This window comes from Talpa occidentalis, unplaced genomic scaffold (assembly GCF_014898055.3).
Source record: "Talpa occidentalis isolate TD23 unplaced genomic scaffold, MPIMG_talOcc4v2.1 talOcc4.16, whole genome shotgun sequence".
Classification (NCBI taxonomy): domain Eukaryota; kingdom Metazoa; phylum Chordata; class Mammalia; order Eulipotyphla; family Talpidae; genus Talpa; species Talpa occidentalis.
This window is the reverse complement of record NW_023601653.1, coordinates 6296207-6323796: the sequence shown is the minus strand read 5'-3', so window position 1 is coordinate 6323796 and position 27590 is coordinate 6296207. Positions and strand designations below refer to the sequence as shown.

Sequence of the window (27590 nt, the reverse complement as noted above, 5' to 3'; positions counted from 1 at the left end):
GGCTCCAGCAGAAGGTTGGTCTGCCCCACCACCAAGAGGTAAGGTCTGGCTTTGAGGGGCAGATTGGAAGGTGGGTGGTGGGCAGGGGGAGTGTGGGGAGACTGGGATGGAAAGGGCAGAGAAAGCCTAGGACTGTTAAGTAGGCAGGGTGCTCTGGGGACTGGAGAAGTTAGGGTTTGGCCTCTTGGGAGACCTAAGACCAGACTCCTTGGGCAGCCAGTGGGCACAGAGACAGGAGGGGTGCCAACCTGCCTGGGTGATATGCAAAGGGCTTCTAGGGGCCAGGCCTGTCCAGTGGAGTCCAACTGTCCTGGCAGCAGGGAGGATGCCTGTGGGAGTAGAGAGCTCAGCCTGGGAGTCTCTGTTTTGTCACAAAGTTGTCCCTAAAGTGTTATGGTGGTGAGAACATTCTCACCCTGCCCTGAGTTTCTGTTTCCTCATCTCTGGAAGGCAGAGAACACCCATAGGCCCTGATGTCCTGGTTTGGAAAGTGTGTGTGTATGTTGGGGCGGAGGGAGGGGTGGGGGACATTGCAGAGGTACAGCTAGGCTGGGAGGCAGAGGGTGAACCTGGAGTTTTGCTGTACTTGAGCCCAGAGCTGGTGCTGGAAGGCAGCAAGAGCCCTGTTCCTTGCCCAGAGACTTTGCTCCCCATGAAAGGATGATTTTTACTATCACACTCCACCCTGAAAACTGTTGTGCATCCAGGCTTGGGTCCAGATATGTGTGTTCTGTATCCAAGTGTGTGGGCCAGGTGTCTGGGCGCTGGGGGTATCTGTGTCACGGTGGGTGCAGGAGTGTGTACTTTCATGTGGAAGGGAGCGGCAGATGTTTCTGTGGGTCCACATTGGGGTACAAGCTTATGGGGGCTTGCCAGACAGGCGGCAGGGGAGATTCACCAAAATGTAAGTTTTTCACTTCCAAAGCCCCACTGTTATATTTTTGGATAACCAGATTCTAATATTTTCTACTTATCATCTTTCCTGGTTTCTAATCATTTTATAAGGAATTCAACCTTTCCTATTAGCTTCCGGTCACTCTCTTCACCCCTTGGTTTGATTTACCTTCTCCTATACCCACCAGCACTGCAGGACAGTCTGTAGCTGTTCAGGGAGCATGTCTGAAATAAACTCACAGATATAGGCTTAATTAGAAATTCGAATGAACCGGAATTATGTAGCATGAAGACAAATCCCCCTTGGGGCCTCCCTGGTGGCGCAAGGGATTAAGCACAGCACCATGAAGCAATCCGCAGCCTCTGCAGCACGAGTTTGGTCCACGGCCAGGGAGCTGCCCACATGGTGCAGCAGACCTCTCCCGACTCGCCTAGTGCTCCCCTCACAGTGTGTTTCAGGCAGTCTGCCTGTTCTGCTCCCCACTCTGTCCCTGGTGAATCCTCTCCTGCCCTGACACCTCTGGCCTGTACCCCAGCTCTTGTATGCATAAATAGATGTTTTTTTTTTTTTTTTAAAGACAAATCCCCCTCATCTCTGTCCCGTAGTCCCACAGCCCACTCTGCCCAACATTTGCATCCTTCCAAAACATCGCTAAGCGTGGTCCAAGTCTAGAGCTTTTCTTGCCTATAAATGGGATTATAAGATGCACATTTTGGACAACTTTCCTCAGTAGTACACACAGATCTCACTCGCTGGTGAACCCTAAAAAATACATGGCTTTCATTAGCAAGGGCATGATGTCAGCTGCCCCAGTCCTATCACAGCTGGCACTGGGGTTGTTTCCAATATTTCCTCACTAGTGAGAGGGTTTCTGGCAGCCCAGTTTCCTAGAAACAGAATTGCTAGACAGGAGATTGCGCATTTTAAATTTTCACAGATATTATGAAACCATCCTCCTCATCACTAAATTAACATCCACCCCAATGCTGTGCCTAAAAAGACTCATTTGTCTTTGGGGAAATTGCCCATCTTTTCACTTGTTCGCTGGAGCGAATGACAGTGACTTGCCCTGGCTCGCGGTTTCCCTTGCCGTGTTCAAGGATGACGGTGCATCGTCCGCGGGTTTATCAGTCACTTGAATTCCTCTTATGCTTTGCATGGAAAACTCTGTTCATTTTTGATGATTTCCTTGTCTTTTCCATGTTAACTTTAGGAGTGACTCATTTATGATATAGCATAATGATTTATTTATATGTGCTTATCACTTCTAAGTCCAACCTATTATATTAATTTTACTTTTTGCCTTCTGCTTTTTTTTTTTTTAAAGATTTATTTATTTATTTATTTATTTATACAAGCACTGGGTACAGTCAGAAGCGCGGGAGGGTGAGAGAATTCACCAGAGCCAGGCGGGGAGCAGAGCAGGCAAAAGGACCGAAGTACACTGCTGAGGGGAGCAGCGGGCGGCAGGAGATGTCTGTGCGCCATGCGGGACCCTCCTCCGGTGGCTGGGGAGCAGCCGGGGATCGAACTGGTGCTGCAGAGGCTGCGGGCAGCTTTGCAACCCAGAGCTCAACCACTGCGCCACCGGGGAGGCCATTGCTTTCTGCTTTTGATGTCTTGTTCAATCGCTAATTTGAAAGAAATATTTTTTAGTGCTTTCAGCATTTAAATTTTGACTTTTGAATTTCATCTGGCATTTAGAAGGAGGGGTGATATGCAATCATCTGACTTAAAGAATTATCAGCGTATTGTCTCAGCACCATTCATTGTGAATATGAAGCCCGTTCTTCCCTCAGCGACATGACATGCCTGTGTGACTCCCCAGTTCCTGCTGGGTTATTTTCCTGACTGTCCCATCTGCCTGCTATTATACTCCTTATTGTTCTCCTGGGGAACTTAGCAAGTCTCTCATCTTCAGTTTGCTATCATTTAATATCAGCTTATCAAGCCCATCAAAAATCCTTTTGGACTTTTTTTGAGTTTCAATTTCAGTTGCTGTGGGGGGAGGGCTGACAGCTGGGAATGAACACTGGGCCCCTCCACCTCCTTGTGTCTTGGAGGGGAAGTCTCCCGCGTTCCCTTTGATCTTCATGTTGCTGCAAGATTCCGGGACACAGCGGGGAACGCCAGCCTCCCTTGCAGAGGAGTATTTGTTCAATCAAGACAGCCTTGTGCTTTATCAAATTAATTTAGATGCATCTGTCAAAACAGACTCTCCCCTTTCCTTTCACAATCTGCCTGTTTCTTGGTGGCTCTCCTCCCACGCCTGGGACAATCCCTGCGTGGCCAGGATATAGTCTTCTTTTAAAAGTCTCTGGCAGACTGTCCTCAAAAATGAATTTTTCTGGAATGGACTTGTGTTTTGCTTTTTTTTTTTCCCTTCCCAGTTTTTATGCCCACTATTAAATTTCTTCCTGAGTTTGGGGATTTGGGGGGTACATGTTAATTTTGAGTGAGGAGGGCTTTGTTTCCTCTCTTCTCTCCCTCTGCCTCCTCCCCACACCCGACCCCGCGGCCATGGCTCCATGCCTGCTCTCCATGATTAGTGATTTTTAATCCTCACATATTTGACGTACATTTTCCATCAACACATGGGTTTGATTAACATGCATTTGTTCCTCTCAGACAGGACAGCTCCTGCACAAGCTTTCAGTTCTCCTTAGCTTCCACCTCCAACCTCACAGCCAGCCCCCACATTAAAGTCATCTGAGTTTTACTTCAACATTGTTATCATAGATTTATTTCTACTTCACACGGTGACAAGTCTTCCTGGCTTCACAATGTGGTTTCTTTGCTCATCTCTGGCCACAGTATCACAGACTCTTTCTCTTTTGCACTTAAAAAAAAAAAAAATCCTGAAGTAATCTATTTTTCAGAAAAGAGCCAAAAACCTTCCTTATTCTTTATATTTCCAAGCTGGGATTTGCTTGTTCTGGAACTTCAAAGTAAGCTTGACTTTTGATTGTTTTTTTTTTTTTTATGATTCTAGGTTTAAACGTATTTTTCCCTCAGTATTTTCAAGATATTACTACCTACGTAGAGTTCAGGGTCACTTGTGAGAAAAGCTGTCTAACCAGACCCTGCTCCATTGAAGATAGCCTGTTTGTTTCCTTCTGGAAGTTCCTAGAATTATCCTTTTATTTTGGGGTGACTGAAGAGTTCCCCAACCTGTGACTGGGCATGGCACTAATTATAAATGAATCTTACTCTTTTCATAGTCAACTGTCTCTTTGAAAGCCTATGATATTTTCTTCTATTTTCAATTGTATTGTTTGGTTGCACATGGAAAGTCCCCAAACAATAGTGACTTAGCAATAAAGAAGTTTATTTGTCCCACCTCACCGAAAAGATATACAGAGCTAGGTAGTCTCAGGTTGCTATGGTTGCTCCACAGTGATAAGGGGGATCCAAAGTCCTTTCTTGTTGTTGTATATGGCTTCCATCCTCCAGGTAACCTTATGATACAAAATGGTTGCTGGTGCTCCAGCCATCACTTCCTAGTTGCAGGTTGGAAGAAGGAGGAAAATGAAGAGGACAAAAATGGACTCCTCTTCCTGAGCCACTCCCTTTAAGCAGCCTTTTTTGGAAGGTACACCAGATGTCTACTCACATCTTGCTGGACAACATTTAGTCACATCACATGACCACTAGTGACAGGAAAGTGTAGGAAGGATAAATTTTTATTTGGCAGCAATAAACTCAGGTAAAGCCTACGCATCTGTTCCCAAGGAGGTAGGGGAAAGTGAGGAGGCTGGCACTGTCTACCCCACCTGCCCTCAGTTCTCTCTGTCCTGGACTTGTAGGTGTTGGATCTTTTTCTCCTAAGTCTCAACTTTTCTCTGGGACTCCCCATACCTGCCCATTCTCTCTATCTTCAATATCTGCTTTTGTAACATGATCATTTGTCATGTTCATTCTGTGATTTGACCCATTATTAGGAATTTTTATGATTTCAAACTTTCAAATTCCTAAAACTCTACATGTTTGTTCTTTGCCTAGAGGTCAGGTCTATAGTTGTCATTTCTCAAATCTCCCCAAGGATGCGATCAAGATGTCCTACAGTTTTGTCTTGCTTTGGCTGTGCACGTACATCTCTGAGGCACATCTGGTGGGTCAGTATATGTCAGGACAGACATCGATTGCGAAAAACAACCCCTGTTGGCAGTGTGGGTTAGAGAACAAATTCCAAGGCAAACTGACGTGGCTTCCATGCCACCCAGCCTGTCCCTTATTGGCTTGTGGTCATGGGGCTCTGTCTGCAAGTGGACATTCTAAGAGTGACCTGCACCCTGATGGGCCACTCTCTGTAGAGCCCTTTCAGTGATGCCTGGTCTGTGCGTATGTGAACTGAGCACTTATGCCCTTGAATGGCATTAGTTTGTTGACATAACATAAATGTAAATATCTTTTACAGGGTAAAGATAATCACCTGTTCTCCATAACTCAGCACACACATTTTTGGCTTTGTATTTTTGTCCTTTGCTTTATGGTTCCATTATTCTCAGGAAATACAGAAGATTTGGGGGTTTTTGTATGCCCACCAGCCTTTGTCTCTGATTTTTTCTGCTTTTAGCTTAAATAGCTTAAATTCCATGGTTTGCAAGTTTAAGATGATTTCTTACATTAAAATTTATATTACATTTAATTTCTTTACAGTTATCTTCGCCATGTTTTTCCCACCGCCATCCTCACCCCCCCTTTTGCCTCTTGACCTCAAGAAACCTCACTTCATTTATTAGTGTCAGTCATTTTTATCAGTATTTTGGTTCTGTTGAATTGTCCGTTATGTAAATGTCCACTACTGTGTCATTCTGAGTCACTTTATGACATGTAAGCCCCTCGAACGCCTCCCATTTTGTTGAAATGGCAGCGTTGCATCTTCTCGACAGACGCTTTTGTCCCATCGTGTGGCTGGACCACGCAGCCAGCCCCGCACCTGTGGGTGCTCCGGCGTCTCCACATCCTGGCGACTGTGACCAACGCTGCAACAAACATCGCAGGCCTGTGGCTTGGAGGTGGATGGCTGCGTGCTCTCCGGGTAGATGCTCAGTAGTGGCATGGCTGGGTTCTATGGTATTTTCATGTTTCGTTTTTTAAGGTAAAGCCAGATTGCTTTCCAAAATGGCTGCACCAGTTTGGTGCTTCCACCCACAGTGCAAAAGCGTCCTCTTACTCTGCAGCCTCTCCAGCACCTGTTGTTGTTTTCTAATGTGTGCTGTCCTCATGGGTGTGAGATGATATTTCCTTGTCGTTTTCACATCTGCATCTGCCATAGTAGAAGCATTGATGGGCCTTCTGGAGATCTCCTTTGGTGAATTGTCTGTTCAGATCTACCCATTTATTGTAATTGTTTTGTATTTGTTTTTTATAGAGCTTGGATATCAACCCCTTGTCAGTTTGTAAAATACATATATTTTCTCTCATTCAGTAGGATGTCTTTTTTGCTACTTACATTTTCTTTCATTGTGTAAAAGCTTTTTATTTGAGCTTTTTATTTGTGGCAGTTATTTGTTTTGCTTTTATTTCACTTGCCCTCGTGGCTGACTCTCAAAAAACACCTTTGTGATTGATGTCCTGGAACATATTGTGAAGTCTGCTTCTGTGGATTGTATTGTTGCAAGTCTTTATTTTCAAATTTTTTAATTACCCTGATATTTGGAGATGGTGTGAGATAGGGGTTTAGGCTGATCAGTTTTATGTTGTGAATCATTTGAATTAGCACTTTTTATTATTCTATCAGTTGGCATTGATTAGTGATTCATCTACCATGTATTAGATTCTTGGGTAAAATAGAGTTTATCTGGTCAGCATGTCCATGGATGTGTGTGTGTGTGTGTGTGTGTGCACACACTGCTTTCATTATCAGAGCTTGTAATACACTTTACTTTGGGTAGGGCCTTCTAATCCTTAAAAAAAGTCTAACTATCCTCACATATTTTTTCTTCTGAATTCCTGCAAAAAAAAATCCCACTACATTTTGAATGAAATTGTTTTAAACCTACGACTTTTGGGAGATGAATTTCTCTCTTTGCACATGTGGTATTTCTATTGTGATAAGGTCCCAATCAGAAGCTCTGGCATTTTTGGGCTAGTCCTGGCTTGGCAGCCCTAGCTGTACCAGCCCACCCAGTGCCCCCATGCTCCTCACCCATGGCACTGCTCCCTGCTTCAGACACTAATGCAAACAAACACTTCCCTAAAGAAGCCCGCTCTTTTCCTGTGCACGCATCAGACCAACCATTCTACACACATTATTGCATTTGGTTGTCCTCTTGAGAGCTGGGTGAGATATGTGCCCTCGTGCCCATTTTACAGATGTGGCAAGTGAGGTTCAGGGAGCTTTTGAGTTAGCTCCGGCATGGGAGGGGCAGGGCTTCTGCTGAAGCTCAGGTCCCCTGAGTCCAGAACGCGCTTTTCCCAGAAACACGGACTCTGCCGTGTACATGCACTGTCCTTTGTTCTACTTCAGGGTACTTCCCAGGGCCAGAGGAAATGAAAAGAGGAAATCCCCAGCCTTCTGCAAAAAAAGGGAACTCGAGATGGTGTGGGAGGAATGACTGTAAAGGGAGCGAGGGACAAGAGTGACAGATAGGGAGTGTGAGGGAGGGTGGCAGTGTGCACCCTGTGATCATGCCCAGGGGAGCCCACTGATGTCCCAAGAGAAGATGTGGGGTGGGAGCTCACAGGCAACTCAGGGCAGCTGCAACCCAGGCCTCTCTCTCTCAAGAATTCCCGTGCCCAGCACAGTGCACACTGGGCCCAAGGCACCAACCCGTGGGGACCCACTTCTACTGAACATGGCCATGCCCTGCACAGTGACACTAAGAGGCTGCCCGGGGCCAGAGGGGGTGCAGTTGCGCATCAGAGCCTCTCCAGCTGCCCACAGCGTCCTTGCTCTGGGGCTACAAGCCAGGGAGGACCAGTCCCAGCAACATCTCCTTCCACAGGCCAAGAGGAAGAGGGCCCCAGAGACAGAATCACAAGAGCCCATGACATGGGTCAGACCTGGCTCCCAGTCAGAGGAACACAAGATTCTTGGGCACTGAGGAACCCCAGACTGAGCCGACAGCCAGACCCCACTTGTGCTAGCCCCATGCTCCTCAGGCACTGACGCGGAGATGGCACTGACCCAGGGGCTGCTCCCCATCATCCTGCTGGCTCTGTGCTGGGGGTCCGGCATGGCAGCAGCCCAAGGTGAGCCCCATTGGCCCCTCGCCTTCCCTGGCCCCCTCCCTGCAGCTGGACCCTGGGGTTGAGGCTGTTCTCCCCGAGGAAGCTCCCAGACCCCAGCAGCTCTGGCCGCCCCTGCCCTGCTCTCTTTCTCCCTCCCTCCCCTTCTTCAATTCTCCAGTCTCCCTGACCTTGCCTGCCCCCACCCTCCCTCACCCCACACTCCTGCTCATTCCCTCCGGCCCCTGAGTCCATCTCATTTGTGCGGTGACACTGGACACCTCCAACCTCCAAAAGGCTGTTCCAGATTTTTCTCTGCCCGCCGTCCCCCAGGCACCTGCTCCTCTGATGACCTTGACTGGTTCCTACCTCAGAACTTTTGCTGCTGGGGCCCCCGAGCCCCTTTGCTATCTCCCTGCCCTGGCCCCAGCAGCCTCCCCTGCTTGGAACCCCAGCTGGGTGCTCCTCAGGCTCCTGAGGCCTTGACCCCCTCGTCCAGGCTCCCAGAGAACTTGGCTTCTGGGTCACCTGGGAACCACAACCTCTTTCCACCATCAAGCTGGGGTGCCCACCGGAGACTAGGGTTGGGAGAAGGCTGTGACCCACTGCTTCTTAGGGTGGGTTTGTGCCTCCCCCTGGGCTGCACCCAGGAGTCAGGGCAGACCCGGGCCTGAGGCACATCCTGCCCTGGGGTCCTGGGATTCTGGGGTCCCGTTGTCCTGAGCTGGGGAGACCCTGCTCCAGGAGCAGAGTGCAGCAAGGCTCAGGACGTGAACCAACCAGAATGTTGAGGTTCTATGTAGATGGGAGAGTCCACACAAGAGTCCTCGCAGCCCAGAGCCCCCACCCAGGGCCCCTGGGGAGTCAGGAGCCTCACAGGACTCTGGGGGAGCCCTCACCCCCAGTGCCAGGGGCTGGGAAGGCTGGGTGGGAAGAACAAGGGACACCTGGAGGAGAGGCGTGACCCTTCCTACCTGTCTGGGGTCAGGGACCACCCCGCTGAGGACGCTGCGATGCCACAATGACTACGACAGCCGCATCACCTGCAGGTGGGCGGACACACGCGCCGCCCGGCGCCTGCTCAATGTGACCCTCCACCGCCGCCTCAACTCGTGAGTGTGACCCGGCTGGGCGGGCTGGGGTGCTGGGGCTGTGCCTGCGGGGCTCCCTGAGCACAGAGGAGGGAGACCCGCCCGGCAGCTCAGCTGGTATTGAGGTGGGGGCTGCAGGGGAGACCCTCTCTCCACGGCGATGCTGCTGATGGAGACGATGAGAACCTCGCACCCTGACCAGTGATCACAGCACCCCACGAGTGGGGCGGGGGTGCCAATGCCCAGGTCACACACGGGCCAGGCTCGCAGGTGGGCTCCCCCTCCCAGACACATGGGGGTGAGAGGCCCAGGGGACCAGCGTCCTGTGGGGGTCAGGGCTGGGCTCCACATCTCCTGGACCTGCTGCCCCAGGGGCGGGGGTCCTTTCTGCCCTGGGGGGTCTTCAGGACATGTGACGCTGGAGAAGGGCCTGGCGCCATTCCTAACACCCCGGCATTGAAAGAGTTAAACAGCTGGTGTCACAGGGTCCTGGGGTCCCCCGGCAGGCCCCCTGGGGAGGAGTCCACTTTCACACCCAAGGCTTTGCCTTCAGTTCTCTTTCCTACTCTCCAGGTGCCCCCACAGTTCCTTCTCCCCCATCCTCAACACCCCCCCCCCACCTCAGCTGGCACCTGCTTCTCCTGCTTGAGACCACAGAAAGCCCCAAAGTGAAGTCCAAGCCCCCTCCCTGATCTCACTCCCCCCACATCTGCCACCTCCCTGGACCTGCCCTGCTGGGATCCCAGTTTCAGGCCTGTCTGAGGCCACAGCTGGGGTCCCCCCAGCCTTCCTGCTCAAGCTCAGACCCACCACCTTTGTCCCCCTCTGCCCTGTGACACAGCCCCTCTCCCGCTTTCACGCCCTGTCACCCGGCCAGCGAGCCAGGCCCCCCTTGACAGACGCCCCTGAGGATGACAGCTCAGCATCTCTGACCCTGTCCTCACCAGCCGGTGTCTCACTGCCCTCTGCGGGGACATTCCTCTAAAGGGTTGTCTAGACCCCTGTCTCCAGTGACTTTCCAGTTATTCTCCCCCGATCCCCTCATCCAGGATTCTGCTGCACCCCACAGGCTGCCCCACTGCTCCTTGGAAGACAGCCACCCCCTCCCCAAGGGCATCTAGTGGGCAGCTTGACCTGCTCCCTCCTTGACTTTGGGTAGCCCTTGACTAGGACAGCGCAATGCCCCCTGCAGCCCTTGCAGCCTCAGCCCTCTCTGTCCAGCCCGTGCTCAGGAGACCCACTTCAGGCTCTGGGCTGTTAACTCTCACATGCTTTCTCCAGCCCGCACCCCACTGAATGCCAGAAGGGGTGCATCTGGCTCTCCACCTTACTGTAGACGATAAGTGTCTTCACCCTAGATGTTCTAACCCAAATTCCCGTGGTTACCCCTGCTCCTGTCTCCCCATCTCACCCCACTTGATGGGAGCTCTTCGTGGCTCCACCCCCGCATCCAAGCCACCAGTATGTGCTGCTAATTTTATCTTCAAGCAGAAGGTGAATCTGGCTGATGCTAACACAACCACTCTGGTTCAAATCACTTCTGTCACCTGGATGTTCTAGAAGCCTCCCAACTGGCCCGTCAGCTTCTGATGTTTCCTTCCAGCCTGCCTCCCCCAACCCACACACACTTTCCTTCAACCCCGTCTATCTACAGTCCAGCAGCCAGTGCTGCTAAGGGATACGTCAAAATATGTCATTGCATGGCTTAGAACTAAATTTATGTAATCAAATTTGTTTCTATTTATAATCAAATCCAAATTCCTTAAATTCCTTTAAAGCAGTGGTTTCCTGGCACCTTGTCCAACCTTTTTCTCAGACCTCCCACTCTCCCTACCTTAACTCCCGGGGAACTGCCGAGTCGCACAGCACTCCACCTGTGCAGACCCCAGGGCCTTTGCATGTGCTGTGCTTTACCCGCATTCCCTTCTCCCCAGTTTCAAGGTTGCTTCCTCACTTCCTAAAAGTTTCTGCTCAGATGTCACTTTTTCCACGAGACCTGCCCTGTCCCCTGATTTCATATTGCATCCCCACACCTGTCCTTTGGCCTCCTCACTCCTCTACCTCCCATCGTTTGTCTGGATGCAGTTTTCTCCATTTGATATAGGACACACATACTCAGGGGGCTCGCGTGTGTCTCCATCCACCAGGGGGGCGGCTGTGAGGGCTGGGATGTCCATTTCCATCACCGCCAGGCCCCCGTCCCTGGCCAGGGCCTCAGCATGGTAACCACTCAGTAACAATGCTGCCAGGTAACTCTTGCTCACCCAGGCTGACCCCCGCTCTCCCTGGCAGGGACCCTCCTCAGCCAGTGTCCTGTGACCTCAGTGATGACAAGTCCTGGTTAGATGGCCCGTGTCCAGACTGTGTGCCCCGAAAATGCATCATTCCCTACAAACTTTTCGTCCTTGCGGACACAGACTACTTCTCATTCCGCCCAGACCGGCCTCTGAGCGCCCAGATCAGCGTCCCTCTGACCCAGCATGGTGAGCATGGGGTCGCTCCCCTGGTGAGCAGAGGGGTCCAGCCGGCAGGAGTGCGTCTCCCAGGGGAGGAGACCGGCTGGCTGGGCTCCATCTCGGAGGGGAGACGATATGGTCTCGGTGAGGAAGGCACCCGGGCGGGGACATAGAGGAGCCCCTGGCAAAGGCACCCCCTTCCTGCCCAGACCAGGAGCCCCACCACTGCTCCAGCTGCCTTCTGGCCGAGTGGCTGCTGTGCACACCGGCTGCACATGCCCCAGACCAGCTCCGGGGCCAGCACAGAGCACTTGCCTCCTGCTTGGCTGTGACTGAATTTTCATGTGTTTGAAAGTCACCCCTCAGCGCTCACTCAGCTGGGGCTCGGGGAAGGCGGGCCCATATCATTCAGTAACCGGTCTGCTCCCTGACCTCGAGGGTCCCGCCGGTGCACACTTGCTGGTGGTCAACGTCGTGGATTCATGAAGAGCCCCTGGCAGTGGCCTCCGTGCTCTGTACCTCCTTCCTGCAGATCCTCACACTCACTCATGCGCTTTGCCCCGCAATGAGCCAGCCCGCCAGGTCCCGGGGGAGGGGGGAAGCTGGTGTCCAGCCCCGCCACCCACAAGAACCTTCCTTCCCATCTTGGCACCCGGAGAGGCAGACAGGGCAGCGCCTGACCCCACCAGGAGCCTGAAGCCCGTCCAGGGACTGAGGGGGACAAGGGAGCATAACCCTGCCTGGGAGGGGGACCTAGCGGGTCCCAGGGGTCATTCATGCCAGGTCCTGGAGCTGCTTGGGGACGGTGGGGGGCGGGGGGAGTAACTTGAGCCCAGGCCCTCTGCTGGAGGAGTCCACACGCCAACATCCTGGATCTGGCCCCTGAGGACCCAGGAGGCTCCTCCAGCGCGGGCCTGCGCCATCTTTACCCAGCCTGAGCCGCACGCACCTGTGAACGCTCCGCCTCACACTCACATGACAGCCCCTGGGTGCAGCCCAAAGAGCTGGGCTCCCGGAGAACAGGGGTCTCGTCAGAGTCACTCAGCTGCTGGGGCAGCCCGCAGCCCAGGCCAGTCTGCCCCAGGCTGGAGCCACACAGGCCCCTAGCTGCCCCCAAGTGGTGCAGCCCCTCAGGGGCCTTTCCCTCCTCCCCTGCAGTGCGCCCCCCTGCGCCCAAGGACCTGCAGATCAGAGCCTCTGGGGACCAGGTCCTGCTGAACTGGAGCATGGCCCTGGGGCCTCCCGGCAGCCTCTGGCTGTCGGACCTGGAGTACGAGGTGGTCTACAGGCGACTTGAGGACGGCTGGGAGGTAGGGACCTCGGCAGCTCTGCCCAGCACCCCCAGGGAGAGGGTCCCCAGTCCCTGCTCCAGCACCCCTCTCTCCCCACAGGACGCCCTCACCATCTACTCCAACTCCACCCAGGCCGCGCTGGGGCCCCAGCACCTCCTGCCCAGCAGCCCCTACCTGGCCCGAGTGCGCGCCCGGCTGGCCCCAGGCTCGGGGCTGTCTGGGCAGCCCAGCCACTGGAGCCCCGAGGTGCAGTGGGACTCCCCACCAGGTGAGGAGAGGGACTGGCCGGGCTGTCTGTGGGACAGCGGCTCTGGACGCTCCCAGGCAAAGCCAGAGCTTCACAGGGCAGGATCCGAATCTTCTGTGTCCTGGGGTTCCGGGAGCTCTGCGGCCCCCACGCCGCCCCCGCCAGGACTGCTGACTGCGGAGCTGCATCCTGCTCAGTCCTGGGCCTGGTTTTCTGAGTCCCTGCTGCCAAGGCGCACGGCCGCTGCCCATGCCTCCGGGCCAGCTGTCTGTCCTGGAGCTGCCCCGGGAGCAACAGCCCCCACCTTCATGTCGGCCCCGCACAGAGACTTAAGTGCTCGGCGCAGGCGGGTGAGCAGCTTCTGGAACGTGCGCGCTGACCCGCGGGCAGGCCGCTGGCAGGTCCAGGGTTCCCTGTCACCGCTGGGCTCACTGGCCCCAAAGCCCACGATCTGTGCAGAGGCACCTGGCGGTGCCCGCGGGGGCTGGCGAGGGAAGGGAGCAGGCGAGGAAGCAGGGGCTGTCTGTGCTCGCAGGGGACGAGGCGCAGCCCCAGAGCCTCCAGTGCTTCTTCAACGGGCTCGACGCGCTCAGCTGCTCCTGGGAGGTGAGGTCCGAGGTGACCAGCTCCGTGTCCTTCTCCCTCTTCTACAAGCCCGGCCCCGACAGAGAGTGAGTGTCCATCCCTGCTCGGGTCTCCCGTCCCTGGGCCCCAGCGGAGTCCAGGCTCCTCCCGAGCCCCGCCTGCTGTGTGTGTCCCCCCACCCTTCACCTCCCCCGCGATCCTCAGGGAGAAGGAGTGCTCCCCAGTGCTGATGGAGGCCAGCGGCTCCTATACCCGGCACCGGTGCCAGGTCCCCGTGCCCGACCCCGGGGGCCACGGCCACTACACCGTCTCCGTGCGGCCCAAGGACGAGGAGAAACTCATCAAGAGCTCCAAGAACAGTGAGTCTGTCCCGGCCCCCAGCGTCTTGGCCTTTTACTCCTTGACGGGACTGCTCAGGTTGCAAGTGCTCCCCTGGCTGGGGTCCCTGCCGGACGAGGACTGGCCAGCAGGGCCCGGGGGTGTCTAGGGACGGCCGCCCCACGTGGGCTCACGGTGTTGCTTCCTTTCCCGCAGCAGGGCCGGGGGAAGGGCCTCCCGCGCCGCTCCCCATGTCCAGGTCCTCGCCCAGGCCGCGAGTGTGTCAGAGCCCAGCCCAGCAGCAGGTGGTCTCAGCCCCCTGGCCCGCATGCCCCTCTCCCTGGTGCTGGGTGCGGCTGTGACTTCTGCCCCCGCCAGGTCTTAGTTGCCTGTCACTGGGCCAGTTGCCGAGTCCTCCCGGGCTCCGTCTGCCCCGCTCGTGCGCGAGGTGAAGAGCGCCCGCTGGGCGGCTGTGGGGTCGCGTGACATAATCACGCACTCTGAGCACGTGCTTCAGTGCCCACAGGTGGTCAAGACTCTGGAAGTTAACCCGCTCATGGTGATTTTAGTTTCACTTTAACCCTCAGAGTCACCCAGTGTTGGGGTCACCTCACTACAAAGCAAGTGTATTTCAGCCTCACCCCGGGGAAATGCTGCTGAGGTCCAGACAGATGACATGGTGACTCAGGGACACGAAGGCCCTGAGATGGGTGGCATGTGAGGTCTGGGCCGGGGACACACCTGTGACCAGCATGCAACACCGGCACGTTCCCCTGGAGGGATGGTAGGAGCCACGTTCCCTAAAATGCCCCCTCCCCGCAGTCCAGCTGGCGCGCCCCACCATCAATGTGACCAAGGGTGAACATGGGTACATGCTGCACTGGGAGGCAGAGAAAATGCTCTTTGACTTCATCGGGCAAACCTTCCAGGTCCAGTACAGGAAGGATGCAGCCTCGTGGGAGGTAAGGGCCTGGGGTGGTTGTGTCTGCGTGGGAGAGGGGGAGCCACCGCACCCCTGTATCCAGGGGCTTGGCGCTGATGACACTGTGTGATCAGCAGGTCAGCAGGTGAGGGAACTGAGGCTGGGAGAGGGGATGTGACTTGTCTGATGCTGTGTTGCAAAGGGGTGCAGAGGTCAGGGAGGGGAGGCTGAGAGATGCCCGCATGAGGGGTCTGAGACGATGTCAAGTCCTGGCACATTTCTTCAGAAGAGGCCGCTCTGGGACCCTAGCGTGCAGTTTGATCAGAGCTGATCCTGATGGAGCAGGCAGGGTCCAGGCAACAGGTTCTAGCTCCAAACCCAGCAGTCCTCAGGGCTTGCATATAGGACCCAGGACTCCACAGTGCCCCAGAGGAAACCTCAGAGTCAGACCCAGGCCTTCACAATGGAAATATGTGCAGGAGGGCATGGCAGCAGGCATGCTGGGAATGAGGTCCAGCCTCTAAACCCCCGTCCAGGGCTCCATAGTCCAGTGTCCTAAACTGCAGTCCTGACAGGGCCATTGTTGGGTTCTCTAGTCCCAAAGAAGTTGTAAGCTGAGGTGACTCAAGGGCGCAGGGACAACTGACTCTTCGGGGTCTGTAGCCCTCAGTGCTGTCACGTCACAGGGGGCATGTTCTAGGAGCTGTCAATCTGGGTCCAGTGCAAAGTGCTGTGCCTACCCAGGTCTCCCTGGTAGAGTGACACTTTAGCAGATCTGAGGATGCAACTTATCTGGGGACTTATGCAGAGCAGCAAAACTGGGGTGCTGGGGTAGAAGTGGTGTGCGTGTACCTACATGGGCCAGGTAACTTAGCAACCTCAGCAGATCTGTTTACATACCTGACTCACAGGCTACCAAGGTAGAATCACTCCAGAATGCCCACAGCATGTCCCTGCCACGTCTGGAGTCATCTACCCAATACCGGGCCAGGGTGAGGGTCAAGCCCACCCCCAGTGGCTACAACGGGATCTGGAGCGAGTGGAGTGAGGAGTGCACCTGGGACACTGAGTGGGGTACGTCATCTGGCTTCCTACCTTATGTTGCAATCCAGATGGACAGAGGTCAAGAGTGGCTTAGACACACAGACATGACCCCATGTAGCCTGAGCATCCTATTCTCCAGGTGTCATGACTTATTGGAAATTGACATCTGATGTGCAACACAGACTGCAGAGGAATTCTTGAAAGAGCACAAAAGAGCAGGTTTCACCACCTCTCCTCCCTCAGACTGGAACTGAAGCCTCTAGTAATATGACCCATGATCTCTTTAGCCTCTTGGGAAGTCACTACCCAGAAGAGCACTAAACCTGATATGCCTGTTACCATGGCAGCAGCATCAGGAGCTACCTACTAGGCCCAGGATTGGAAGCTTCTGTCTAATCTTGACCTTCCCATTTCCCCGCTTGGGCTGCTCTCATTGTCCATCATCTGCATCAGAGTGGCCACCAGGACACCAACACACTAGTCCACGACGTGGTTGCGGTGACAGGCAGAGGCGTTGGCAGCAGGGACCCCATTCCTCAGTCAGCCTTGTCAGGGGAGGAGACCTGGGAAAGCAAAAAGGGGGTCTAGACCAGGGAAGGGGTAACCTCAAAAGCCCAGTCCATGAGGGGTTCCAGGCTGCCCAGTAGGAAGTGTAGGGCACTCCCAATGGGCCTCATGCTCACTGCATCCCTCCCTCTGGCAGCTCCTGCTACGGGACAGGCCCTAACCCTCTATGTGCCTACCCAGGTCTCCCTGGTAGAGTGACACTTTAGCAGATCTGAGGATGCAACTTATCTGGGGACTTATGCAGAGCAGCAAAACTGGGGTGCTGGGGTAGAAGTGGTGTGCGTGTACCTACATGGGCCAGGTAACTTAGCAAAGTGCTGTGGGTCCTCCCCAGGACCCACATCATGGGGAGTCCAGACTCACACCCTCCTCCTCTTGCCTGAGTCTGGCCCTTCTTTCCATCTGCACCCCAAGGCAATGAGTTCTGGAGCACTGTGCCTGCACATACGAGCCCCCCTCCCCTCCCCTCTGAGCCCCCAGCCTTTCCCGCCTGGATGCTAATGGCCTTTTCCTCCTGGATGCCCCTTAGTGCTGCCCACATGGGCCATGCCGCTCCTCCTGGTCCTCATCACTCTTGCCTTCTTCCCCATCCTGCGCTTCTGTGGCAGCTACTGCTACAGGTAAGGGGACCCCATGGTAGGCGGGGAGTGGGGTTCCCGAGACCCCAGGGGCTGTCACGACCCCAGAGCTGACCCACCCAGATTCTGCTCTGTCCACCTCTTCCTGTGGGGCCTTGGACACGTGACTTCCTCGTCGTGGGCCTTGGTTCCCCCTGCTTGGGCGCGGGGCAGCGGCCCCGAGGTCCCTGCTGCTGTCACCTCCCCGCTGTCTTTGCAGATTGGCCCAGCATTGGGAGGAGAAAATCCCCAGCCCCAGCAAGAGCCACCTGTTCCAGGTAGGATCCAATGTGAGGGCGCTGGGAAGCCTGGGCTCCTTGGCGGTACCCCTGTGCCCACAGCCACGTGCCCCCCACTGCCCCTCCCCGTGGGCTCTGAGTGATGACAGAGGTGTCAGGGGGAGGCCGGCAGCTCTGAGAGCCGGGCCAGGACCACAGCTCAGCCCTGAGAGCCCTGGGCCCAGGCCCCACACATGCAGCGGCCCTGACTGCTGGGCTCGCCTGGAGAGGAGCATCCACTGGGGCCCACGGAGTCCCGGGTGGGCTCAGGGAGGGGTGAGTTCTACAGGGTGGACATCAGCCTGGGGGACACCTGGCTACCCCACGATGACACTGGGAAGCTGCGCTTTGCAGCCCTAGGCCATTGCAGCTCCTCTCTGGCCTCTCCCCTCTGGGGTGGGAAGCACAGGCCAGTCTGCACCATGCTGAGACCCCCCCCTGTGTGGGGGTGGGGGCTCACTGGATCCCTGTCACCCCACAGCCCTCTCTTCTTCAGCTCCCCCTGGCACCCACACCCACAGGCACACATGTCCTTTCTCCCCAGAACGGGAGTTCGGGGCTCCGGCTTCCCAACAAGGTGCAGGTCCTCAGCAGCGGGCACCCCCCACTTAAGAGGCCCTGGAACAGCCTCATCCTGGAGCCTCAGGGGTGAGTATGTGGTCTCAGGGTTCCTAGGAGCCTGAGGGGCACCCAGCCATGCACACTGTGGCTCGGAGGAGAGGCCGCTGCCCAGAGCCCTGTCAGGGTCTGCACCAAAGCAGGGGCCGCCCAGTGGGTGGGGGAAGCGCACAGGCCCCAGGCTAGTGAGAGAGGGCCTGGCTCGGGACTCAGCCAGAGGCAGGAGATGGAGCATTTGGCCTCCCCCCAGCTCAGGAGCCCCCACACTGCCTCGGCCTCCTGAGGCAGCTGACCATGGTGGCCTGAGCACCTCTGGGCAGCTCTGCTGGCCCCCCCGCCCCCCAGGACAGCGACGCCTGGTGGTGAAGGCAGGAGGGAATGAGGGGGCTGCACGGGCTGGGGTTGACCTGGGCCTGAAGAAGTGAGGGTGCCAAGGAGCAGAGGGGAGGGGGCCTCACCCGGCACAGGATGACCCTGAAGGCGGAGACCCCCGAGGACACAGGTGACCCTCAGCTTTCCCACTCTGGCTGCTCCCCCGGCCCTGCTCTGTGCTCTCAGGACCCTCCCCTCAGAGGCCCCGCATGCAGGAGCCAAGGGTGTGTCCAGGGGCTCCCAGCATCTGTGCCCCTTTCTCCCTACAGCGTGTTCCCTGTGGACTTCGGGCGCAGCGAGGTGTCTCTGCTCACCACACAGGACCCTAAGGATGCCGCTGACTCCCCTTGTGAACCTGACACCAGTCCAGCTGCCTCAGACCCGCCCATGGCGCCACCCCCCAGTGCCCCACAGGGCCAGTCCACCCCCTCCAGCAGACCTAAGAGCCAGGCTTCTGGCTTTGACTTCAATGGCCCTTACCTGGGCGCCCCCCACAGCCGCTCCCTTCCAGACATGCTGGGCTCACAGCTGCCCCCACAGGCCAGCTTGAGCCACAGGACGCCCCCTCCAGGGTCCCTGGAGTACATGTGTCTGCCTCCGGGGGGCCAGGTGCAGCTGGTCCCGCTGGCCCAGGTCATGGGGCAGGGCCAGACCCCACATGTGGACAGCAGGCCCCGTCTAGGCACGGAGGGGAGCCCCTCACTGCAGTCAGGCACAGACCCTCCCCACTCTGCTCCTGGGTTCACGACTGGGGCAGTGGGCCCCAAGGACAGCCCCCCAGCTGTGTCCACCACCTCTGGGCACCCTGAGGACAGCATCAGGGCCTCTGGTTATGTCACCCCTGCTGACCTGGCTCTGTCCCCTCCCATGGGGACCTGGTCTACCTCTCAGTCTCCTCCTCTGGGCCTCCCCTCCTCAGAACTGCACCCCAGCCTCTGTCCTGGCTTAGCCAGTGCACCCCCTGGAGGCCCAGCTCCTGTGAAGCCAGAGCTTGAGGGCTATGTGGAGCTCCCCCCAACCACAGGCCAGCTTCCCACATCCCCTCGAGTCAGTTCCACCCCTCTTGTCGCCAGTAGTCCTGTCCTGAGTCCAGGGCAGCCCCCAGCAGATGTGACCCTGACCTCCCCACATTCTGAGGGGCTCCTGGTCCTGCAACAAGTGGGAGACTACTGCTTCCTCCCTGGCCTGGCCCACAGCCCTGTCTCTTCCAAGAGCAAGCCCTCTTCTCCGGACCCTTGTCCAGAGATTCGGGATCAGGTTTTCCAGAACAAGAAGCCCTGGTGCCAGGCCACACCGCAGCTGCCGGCCATTCAGCTCTTCAAAGCCCTGAAGCAGCAGGACTACCTGTCTCTGCCTCCTTGGGATGTGAGCAGGCGGGGAGAAGTGTGCTGAGACCCTAACCCACAGCAAGGGTGGAGGAGAGGCCTGTCCTCTCTCCTGCCCTCCTGGGTCCCGCAGGCCCTCTGCCTTCCACGGTCCTGGCCGCAAAGCCAAGGGGCAGCCTCCGAGCCGGACCAGATGAGTTGGGGAGATGGATCAGCCTCCACCTCCCCTCTCGACCTTCAGCCCATCACTTCTCTCCTCTCTCTCCCACACACACCCACACGCACACACTCATTATTATTAGGATTTCACGTAGGCCGGGGCCTGAGTCTCACTGCACCACGCACACTCACTCGCGCGCTCTCGTGTTCTTCACCAGCTGTCCTCTGCTCCTTCCACTACTTATCATTAGGGTGAGTTTGAGGTCTGAGCTGAGTCAGTTCTGTGGTGTCATGTCAGTCAGGCTTCCTTCAGATCTGACTCTGGGTATGTCGGAGGATTGGGTCTGTGGTCTGTCCCTCTGGGGGCCTGATGCAGGTGACACATCACACGCAGGTGACACAGCGCCAGGGCAGGTGCTGGAGGCAGGAGGCCCAGGCAGGGCCTTGGGGCTTAGGGTTGGAGAAGCCCAGGACTGGCCAGTGTAGCCCTGATGTGGCAGCCAGGCACCATCTCTGTGGCCACTTCACGAAGTTTGCATGATAGAGGACATGCAAGGGAGGAACGTTCCTGAGCTCTGGGGAAGCCCTGTGGATCACCCCGAGGTGACTGGGGAGTCTCAAGACTGCATGCCCGGCACCACGGACCTGCAGACAGGCCAAGGGCCAGAGCAGCCTGTGGAGCCGGCTCCCTGCTACACCCAGGATGGCCAGGGAGTGATGCCCTTCTATACCCAGGCAGGTGCGGCCTGGGGAGGTTCGGGAGGACAGATTCTGGAACCCCTGCCTACTGTGGAAGAGTTAGACACAACTGCTCAACAAAAGGAAAATGATCAAAGGGCACACATATACTTTAAGGCCTATTGTCTGAATCACCAGCTGCCCTTCCCCAGGAAAGACCTTCCCCCACCCAGCCCCAGAGCCGTGGGCCAGGGGTGCTTGGCCTGTGTCTGGACCTGCTCTGGGGCTTATGGTTCCTTTAAGTATTTGCCTTTCTGATAGGAAAAAAAAATAGCATTAAGTTGTTTGATTTTGCGTTATTAGGGAACTCTCAAGTTTGCACATAACTTCACATCTCTTGTCTGTTGGTATTTTTTTTACTGGGCTTCATTAAGGACTGTTCTGTCAGGTGTTCCTCTTTTTCTGATGAACTATTAACATATGGCCTCACCTGGAGGTCGCAGCTTTGTTCTCCTAGTTTGTGCTTGTCTTGAATTTCATGCCGCAGGCGTCTGTGGGCACACCTTGTGGTCAGATTTCACAGTTCCACTATTGGTGTCAAATTTACACTCCCCACTCCAAGCGGGCATTTGTCCTCATTTTTCTCCTAGTTCTGTGTTTCAGCTTTACTTAAGGATGTTTGGGATGTCTGCGTGTGAGCGGGGAGCTCACTCACAGGAGCCAGCAGGTGTTTTTACATCCTTTGTCAAATCTCTTCTGAATTGCCACCTTCTTCTTCTGAATTGCCACCATTGTGATCCAGAAAGTCCATATATAGAGAGCTGATTTCTAAGCTATGTTGATTTCTAAGCAATGTTATTACATCATTCTCTCAATGACACCCATAGCTTTATGATGTGTTAACCTGAGGCAGAGCAAAAACTTTTGTGAGTACTCTTCACAAATACCCATTTGGTACAGCAATGACTGTGATTGAAGAATATTAATAAGCAATGTAAACATTCACCAATATTGACATCTACAGCAACATTCTAGAACATTCTAAAGTAGAATCCTGCATTTGAAATGAGTGCGATGGATGTACATGTATTAGAAAGAAGTCCAAGATATTAATTCTATATGGTTTGGATATTGTTAACTGGGGGGAAAATGGCAATAAAATATTTTTATTATAAAGCCAAACCCAGACTTGTGTCCCTATGCTGGGCTGGGGAAGTGTGTTACTGGAAACCATCGTGGTGTTAAGGAGGATTGTTCTGTTCAACAGATGGGCCTTCGGTCTATGAAGCCCCACAGGTAGTTGGGGACGGTCAGGAAACAGTGGGGCTGCTGTGCTAACAGAGGGAGAAGCAGGAGGATTTGTGGAAAGTCCCAGGAGGGCATGAAGGAAGCTAGTGGCCAGGAAGGGGCATGAAAGACAGACTCACTATAGGGTAGGTGTTTATCAGGCTTTTCTGCCCTCCCACCATTAGCGTTGATGATGGATCCCTGTGGTCCTTCATGCACACCTAATGGCGGACACCTGGAGTAGGGTGTGGGCGTATGTAGATGGGATTCACCTGGGCTGAGACTGGGCTTATAAGGGCGGCGTCACAGGGACACCAGTAGAGCAGAGAGAGTGGAACAGCAGAGCCAAAGAGACCAGAAGGAGAATGAACAAGAGCTAAAGGAGCAGAGAAGCAGAGGCCACGCGAGAATGCCAGAGAGCCCAGAAGAGTGAAGACTTGCTGGGGGCTGGGAGGCCTGGCCTGCCAGCCTCCTGGCCCCCCGGCACCCCTGCCTGCCAGGTACCTGGTAATAATCCCAATAAAAGCCTGAAAAAGCCACCAATGGCTCCAGGACTCCTCCTTCACCTGTCTGCTCCAGTCACAGAGATCCTGCTCTGTGCCTTCCTGCTGCTACAATAGCCTTCATTTGATGAACAGTCAATTTTTACTGCGCGGCAGTGAGATAGAACCTCTTCTTTCCCTGGGTTTCCAGCCGTGTTGATGTGCTGGCCACATTCAAGTGGAGCCTCCCTAGCCCTGGGGCTGTGAGCTAAAAATAGAATGGGGGGCTGGGTAGTTCTCTAAGCCCCCCATAAACTAAACTCTACCTTCTCTGGTCTTTCCCTTCTCAGTTAACCTGCCAGTCCTGCTGTTCCCACCAGAACAGAAAGGAGTTCCAGTTGCTCCACGTCTTTGCCAGATTTGCTGCTGACAGTTCTGAAATTTTGCCATTTTATTAGCATGTGGCGGCTGCTGTGGTGTTCTTGCCCCTCTAACCCCTCATTCCACATGATGTGAAGCTCCTTTTTTGAAAAATTTATTTATTATGCATACAAGAGCTGGGATACAGGCCAGAGGTGTGGGGGGTGAGAGGATTCACCAGAGGTGTGGGGAACAGAACAGGCAGACTGACTGAAATCCACTGCTGAGGGGAGCAGCGGGGAGTCAGGAGAGGTCTGCTGCGCCATGTGGGTTGCTCCCTGGTCGGGGTGCTCCTTTCTTGTGCTTGCCTGCCAATGGCACTTGTTCTCTTGGGGCACATGTCTGGGCCTTTTGCCCATTTTTCGATCTGGTTTTTTGTGTTCTTATTGTGGAGTCTTCAGAGTTCTTGCAATATTTTGAATTAAGCGTCTTTTCTCAGATATGTCTTTTCAAGTGTTTTTTCGCAGGCCATGTCTCGTCTCTTCATTCTTTAGGCCAGGTAATCTTAACTCTTTTGCAGGTGTAAAGGCAGGAACTGGGCACAATACAGGTTTTCTGATCCCATGCAGACCGGGTAAAGGAGGAGTCAGAGTCCTCAGTAGTTTTGCAGGTTTTTTATTTGGGGTTCACCAGGCATATAGCAGGCAGGGGTGCTGGCTGGGAGGTTGGCAGGCCTCCCAGCCCCCAGCAAGTCTTCACTCTATCTGGGCTCTCTGGCGTTCGTTCTGCTGCTTCTCGGCTTCTGCTTCGGCTTCTACTGCTGCTCTGCTGCTGCTGCTGCTGCTGCTGCTGCTGCTGCTGCTGCTGCTGGTGTCCCCCCGTGACGCCGCCCTTAAAAGCGCAGTCTTAACTCAGCTGAATCCCATCTACCTATGCCCACACCCTATTCCAGGTGCCCGCCATCAGGCATGCATTCAGGACAAGGATCCATCATCTATCCTGATGGCGGAAGGGCAGAAAAGCCTGACATTTTCTTTACCCTACAGTCCACCCCCTCAGGGTTTTCTGCCATACAGTCTATACATATATATACAATTTTCTAAGCAAACAAACAATGCAGCCATGGCCCACAAAAGCAAATACATCAAATATAACAAAATACAATATAACAAAATACAACAGAGCACAAATAAGTCCAGGCAGGGCACCAACCTAGTGCAAAAGACAATTATTGGTACCAGCAGATGAGCCACCAAATCTGCTGCCGAAGGCACTGCTCATACGAGGGAGGGGAACCACTCACGGCATCTACTATATCACACCAGGAGCCGTCAGGCTTCCTGGCCTTCTCTGTCTGTAGTCCCGGCCACAAGGCACACACCGCATCCACCCCCAGGATGCACTCGCTCTGGGATTGGCAATTTTATTCTGTTGGGGGTAATCGCCAACCCTCAGGGTTTCTGTCTGCAGTCGCTCCAACACTCGGCCTTCATGGCCACCCATGCGACTCGCATCCCCCTGCACTCAGGCCAACCCACTGCACAAGCACATGGGTAGGGGATCCAAACTCTGCATTAGGCTTGGGCTCCACCCCAAGCCACGTTCCCCACCCGTCCCCCAAGGACAGGTTCCTCAACTCCTCACCCTCACTCAAGAATGAGCAGGGCATCACCCACAGGTGATTTTATGAGACTCACAGGTCTTCAGCATACCCAGGCTGCTTAACAGCCACTCAGGGCTTCTCAACTTAGCATCAGCACCAGCTTTTGCCTTCTCAGTTGGCTTTTCTCCTCCACCTGGCTGCTGGGCATGCACAGGCTGCTTTTGGCCATCTAGGCCCACTGGCCACCCCCAGATTCTCAAAAAAAAAACATAACCTGCCAAGGTCCTCCGCCTTCTGGCGGGATTGCCAGTCCAAGTTTATCAGTCCATGTCCACTGGCCTCTCCCTGCGTCAGCAGCGGCCTGCTGCCTCAGGGGTCATTGGCTGGTCCTTTCCGGTGTCGTTGCCTGGTCCTCTCGGGCGTCTCCTCCATGCGAGGTCTCGTCCCACAGCTCCGGACCGTATCCACCTTCTGTGCCGCCATGGCACCTCCAGCGTCATCACAGGCAAACAGTCTGTTCTCCTTAGTCCCTCCAGGTCTTCGGAGGGCTCCAATACCCGTCTGCATGGATCCTGCCGACTTACGCCAATTGTAAAGGCAGGAACTGGGCACAATACAGGTTTTCTGATCCCATGCAGACCGGGTAAAGGAGGAGTCAGAGTCCTCAGTAGTTTTGCAGGTTTTTTATTTGGGGTTCACCAGGCATATGGCAGGCAGGGGTGCTGGCTGGGGGGCTGGGAGGCTGGCAGGCCTCCCAGCCCCCAGCAAGTCTTCACTCTATCTGGGCTCTCTGGCGTTCGTTCTGCTGCTTCTCGGCTTCTGCTTCGGCTTCTACTGCTGCTCTGCTGCTGCTGCTGCTGCTGCTGCTGCTGCTGCTGCTGCTGCTGCTGCTGCTGCTGCTGCTGCTGCTGCTGCTGCTGCTGCTGGCGTCCCCCCGTGACGCCGCCCTTAAAAGCGCAGTCTTAACTCAGCTGAATCCCATCTACCTATGCCCACACCCTATTCCAGGTGCCCGCCATCAGGCATGCATTCAGGACAAGGATCCATCATCTATCCTGATGGCGGAAGGGCAGAAAAGCCTGACATTTTCTTTACCCTACAGCAGGGAACTTGTTTTTTAGAGATTAATGAGCAGAATGAAAAACACATACATTTCAACCTTGCTATTTGGTTTCTGAAACGAGTCAGGACCCATATCCTAAGGTAGGAGAGTGTAGATGACTTGCAACATCACTTGTTTCCAGAATTAGAAACCTCACAAAAGGCAGCAGCCAGTCCCGTAACCGCTGCCTGGAGCGGGAGCCGCGTGATGTGGTATGTGCATCCAGAGGCCTCCGGACGGACATCACGGGAAGGTCTCCAAGTCCAGCAAGCCCTTGTTGCCTGTCTTCCGTACCTGCTTGGGAACTGCTGTGACGGAAGCCACGTGTGACGGTCTCAGATCCTGGATAATGCCGTTCTTGTCACTCAGGGTCAGCCTGTATGTTTTTTTTTCCTCATCAGTGTAAGAGACACAAAATAACATTGAATGAAAGACTATTCTTGCTGTACACTGAAAACAGCCGGGCTTAGAAAAAGCCTCTGAGTAGGTTCACATTTCGCAGGAGGCTGGAAGGAAGTAGCCAGTCCCGCACAGGTGGATAAAGCCAACAGGGAAGCTTTGAGAACACACTCAACGACCCACATCCCGGGCATCCTGAGGCAGGAAGGACCCTGGGATGTCTCTCTGCACGCTTTCAAACTGACATCGTCTCATGTTTTTGTGTTCCTTGCATAAAATAAGACCAGAATTTTAAAAAGTATGTTAGTGTGTCAAAAGCAAGGAAAGTGGAAAAGGGAAAAATGAGACAAAATCAAAGATCACTGTCACTACAAAAGCAAACAAAGCCACCAAGGAAGGAATCCCAGACAGGGTGGGAGGCTCTAGCTGGTTTGACGCTCACCCCAAAAGGGACTAGAGTGTTGGTAATGGTGTCATGAAAAGATCTAGAAAGCCAGTTACTAACAGTAACAATAATAACATGCAAGTGCAGTGCTAGCATCAGGTGAAATAAGATTTAAGGCCAAGCAAAATAAATAGGACCAAAAAGTATATTTACAATGAAAAAAAATAATCTTGACAAGACTATGCACACAAAGCTTTTTAGTTGAACAGCGTAGGATAACTGGACAGTGGAAGGCAAATCCTCATGAATTTTAGAGAATTGGATTAAAGTAAAAAATTAAAAAATGTAATACATTTGCTATATATTTGGCAGGTCACATAGATTAAATAAATAAACAGATGACACGGAAGCAGGCAGCTAGCTGGCTCAAGGCAAGGAGTGAACTGCAACTATGCGCTCCATGAATGAAAGAAATTGCATAGACACTGACCTTTAGAGACCTTTAGAGAGAATTTGGCGTTTACTCAGGCCCTTTACTCTATTATCCTTCCAGCCACCTCAGGAGATGGACTTATAATTATCCCATTTACAGAGATAGCAGCAGAGCACAGACAGGGCTGGGAATTTGCTGTGGACAGTGAGTTGGTGAGCTGGAGTCTGAACCCAGACAACCTAGCTATAGCGCCAGAGCTAATGCGCTCTTCACTCTTCGTAAACCTGCCACTTACATGATGATCACTAACAAGTGAGATGATGTAAATGTATAATATCTAGGTGTGTGTAATATAGAAAGACCAACCTTTCTTGCTTTCTTCTCTTATTCCTAGGGAGGAGATAGATCTAGATATCCACAAGAAAACTATAGTTCCAGGGCCTCCCCGGTGGCGCAGCGGTTGAGCGCTGGGTTGCGAAGCTGCCCGCAGCCTCTGCAGTGCCGGTTCCATCCCCCGCCGCCAGGCGAGGGTCCCACAAGGCGCGCAGACCTCTCCTGCCGCCCGCTGCTCCCCTCAGCAGTGTATTGTCAGTCTGCCTATTCTGTTCCCTGCTCTGGCTCTGGTGAATTCTCTCACCCTCCTGCACTGTTGACTGTACCCAGTGCTTGCATAAATAAATAAATAAACAAAAAACCAAAAAAACTATAGTTCCAGAGAGTAGGAATTTTACAGACCACATTTTCTGTCACAATATAATAAACCAAAAATCAGTAATAAAGGGGAAGAAAAGAATCTCAATTGTTCATAATGAATCTTGATTACCAGCATCCTGCCTGTTAGGTAGCAGTTAAATAATGCAGATATGGGGCGTGATGACAGTCACATCCAATCATTCATGAGA

The 27590-nt window shown here is 54.3% G+C and overlaps 1 protein-coding gene across 1 annotated transcript; it reads left to right on the top strand.

Annotated features, from left to right (window-relative positions):
- LOC119247297 (cytokine receptor common subunit beta-like) lies at positions 1-21800 on the top strand. Its single transcript, XM_037513634.2, has 14 exons — positions 1-38; positions 7846-8092; positions 9057-9180; positions 11452-11642; positions 12774-12925; positions 13007-13175; positions 13690-13825; positions 13944-14098; positions 14880-15019; positions 15891-16053; positions 17120-17210; positions 17428-17485; positions 18030-18133; positions 18745-21800. The coding sequence occupies exons 2-14, from the start codon at positions 8017-8019 to the stop codon at positions 19865-19867; spliced, it is 2682 nt and encodes an 893-aa protein (XP_037369531.1). The 5' UTR covers positions 1-38; positions 7846-8016; the 3' UTR covers positions 19868-21800.
- Positions 21801-27590: the final 5790 nt, after the last annotated feature.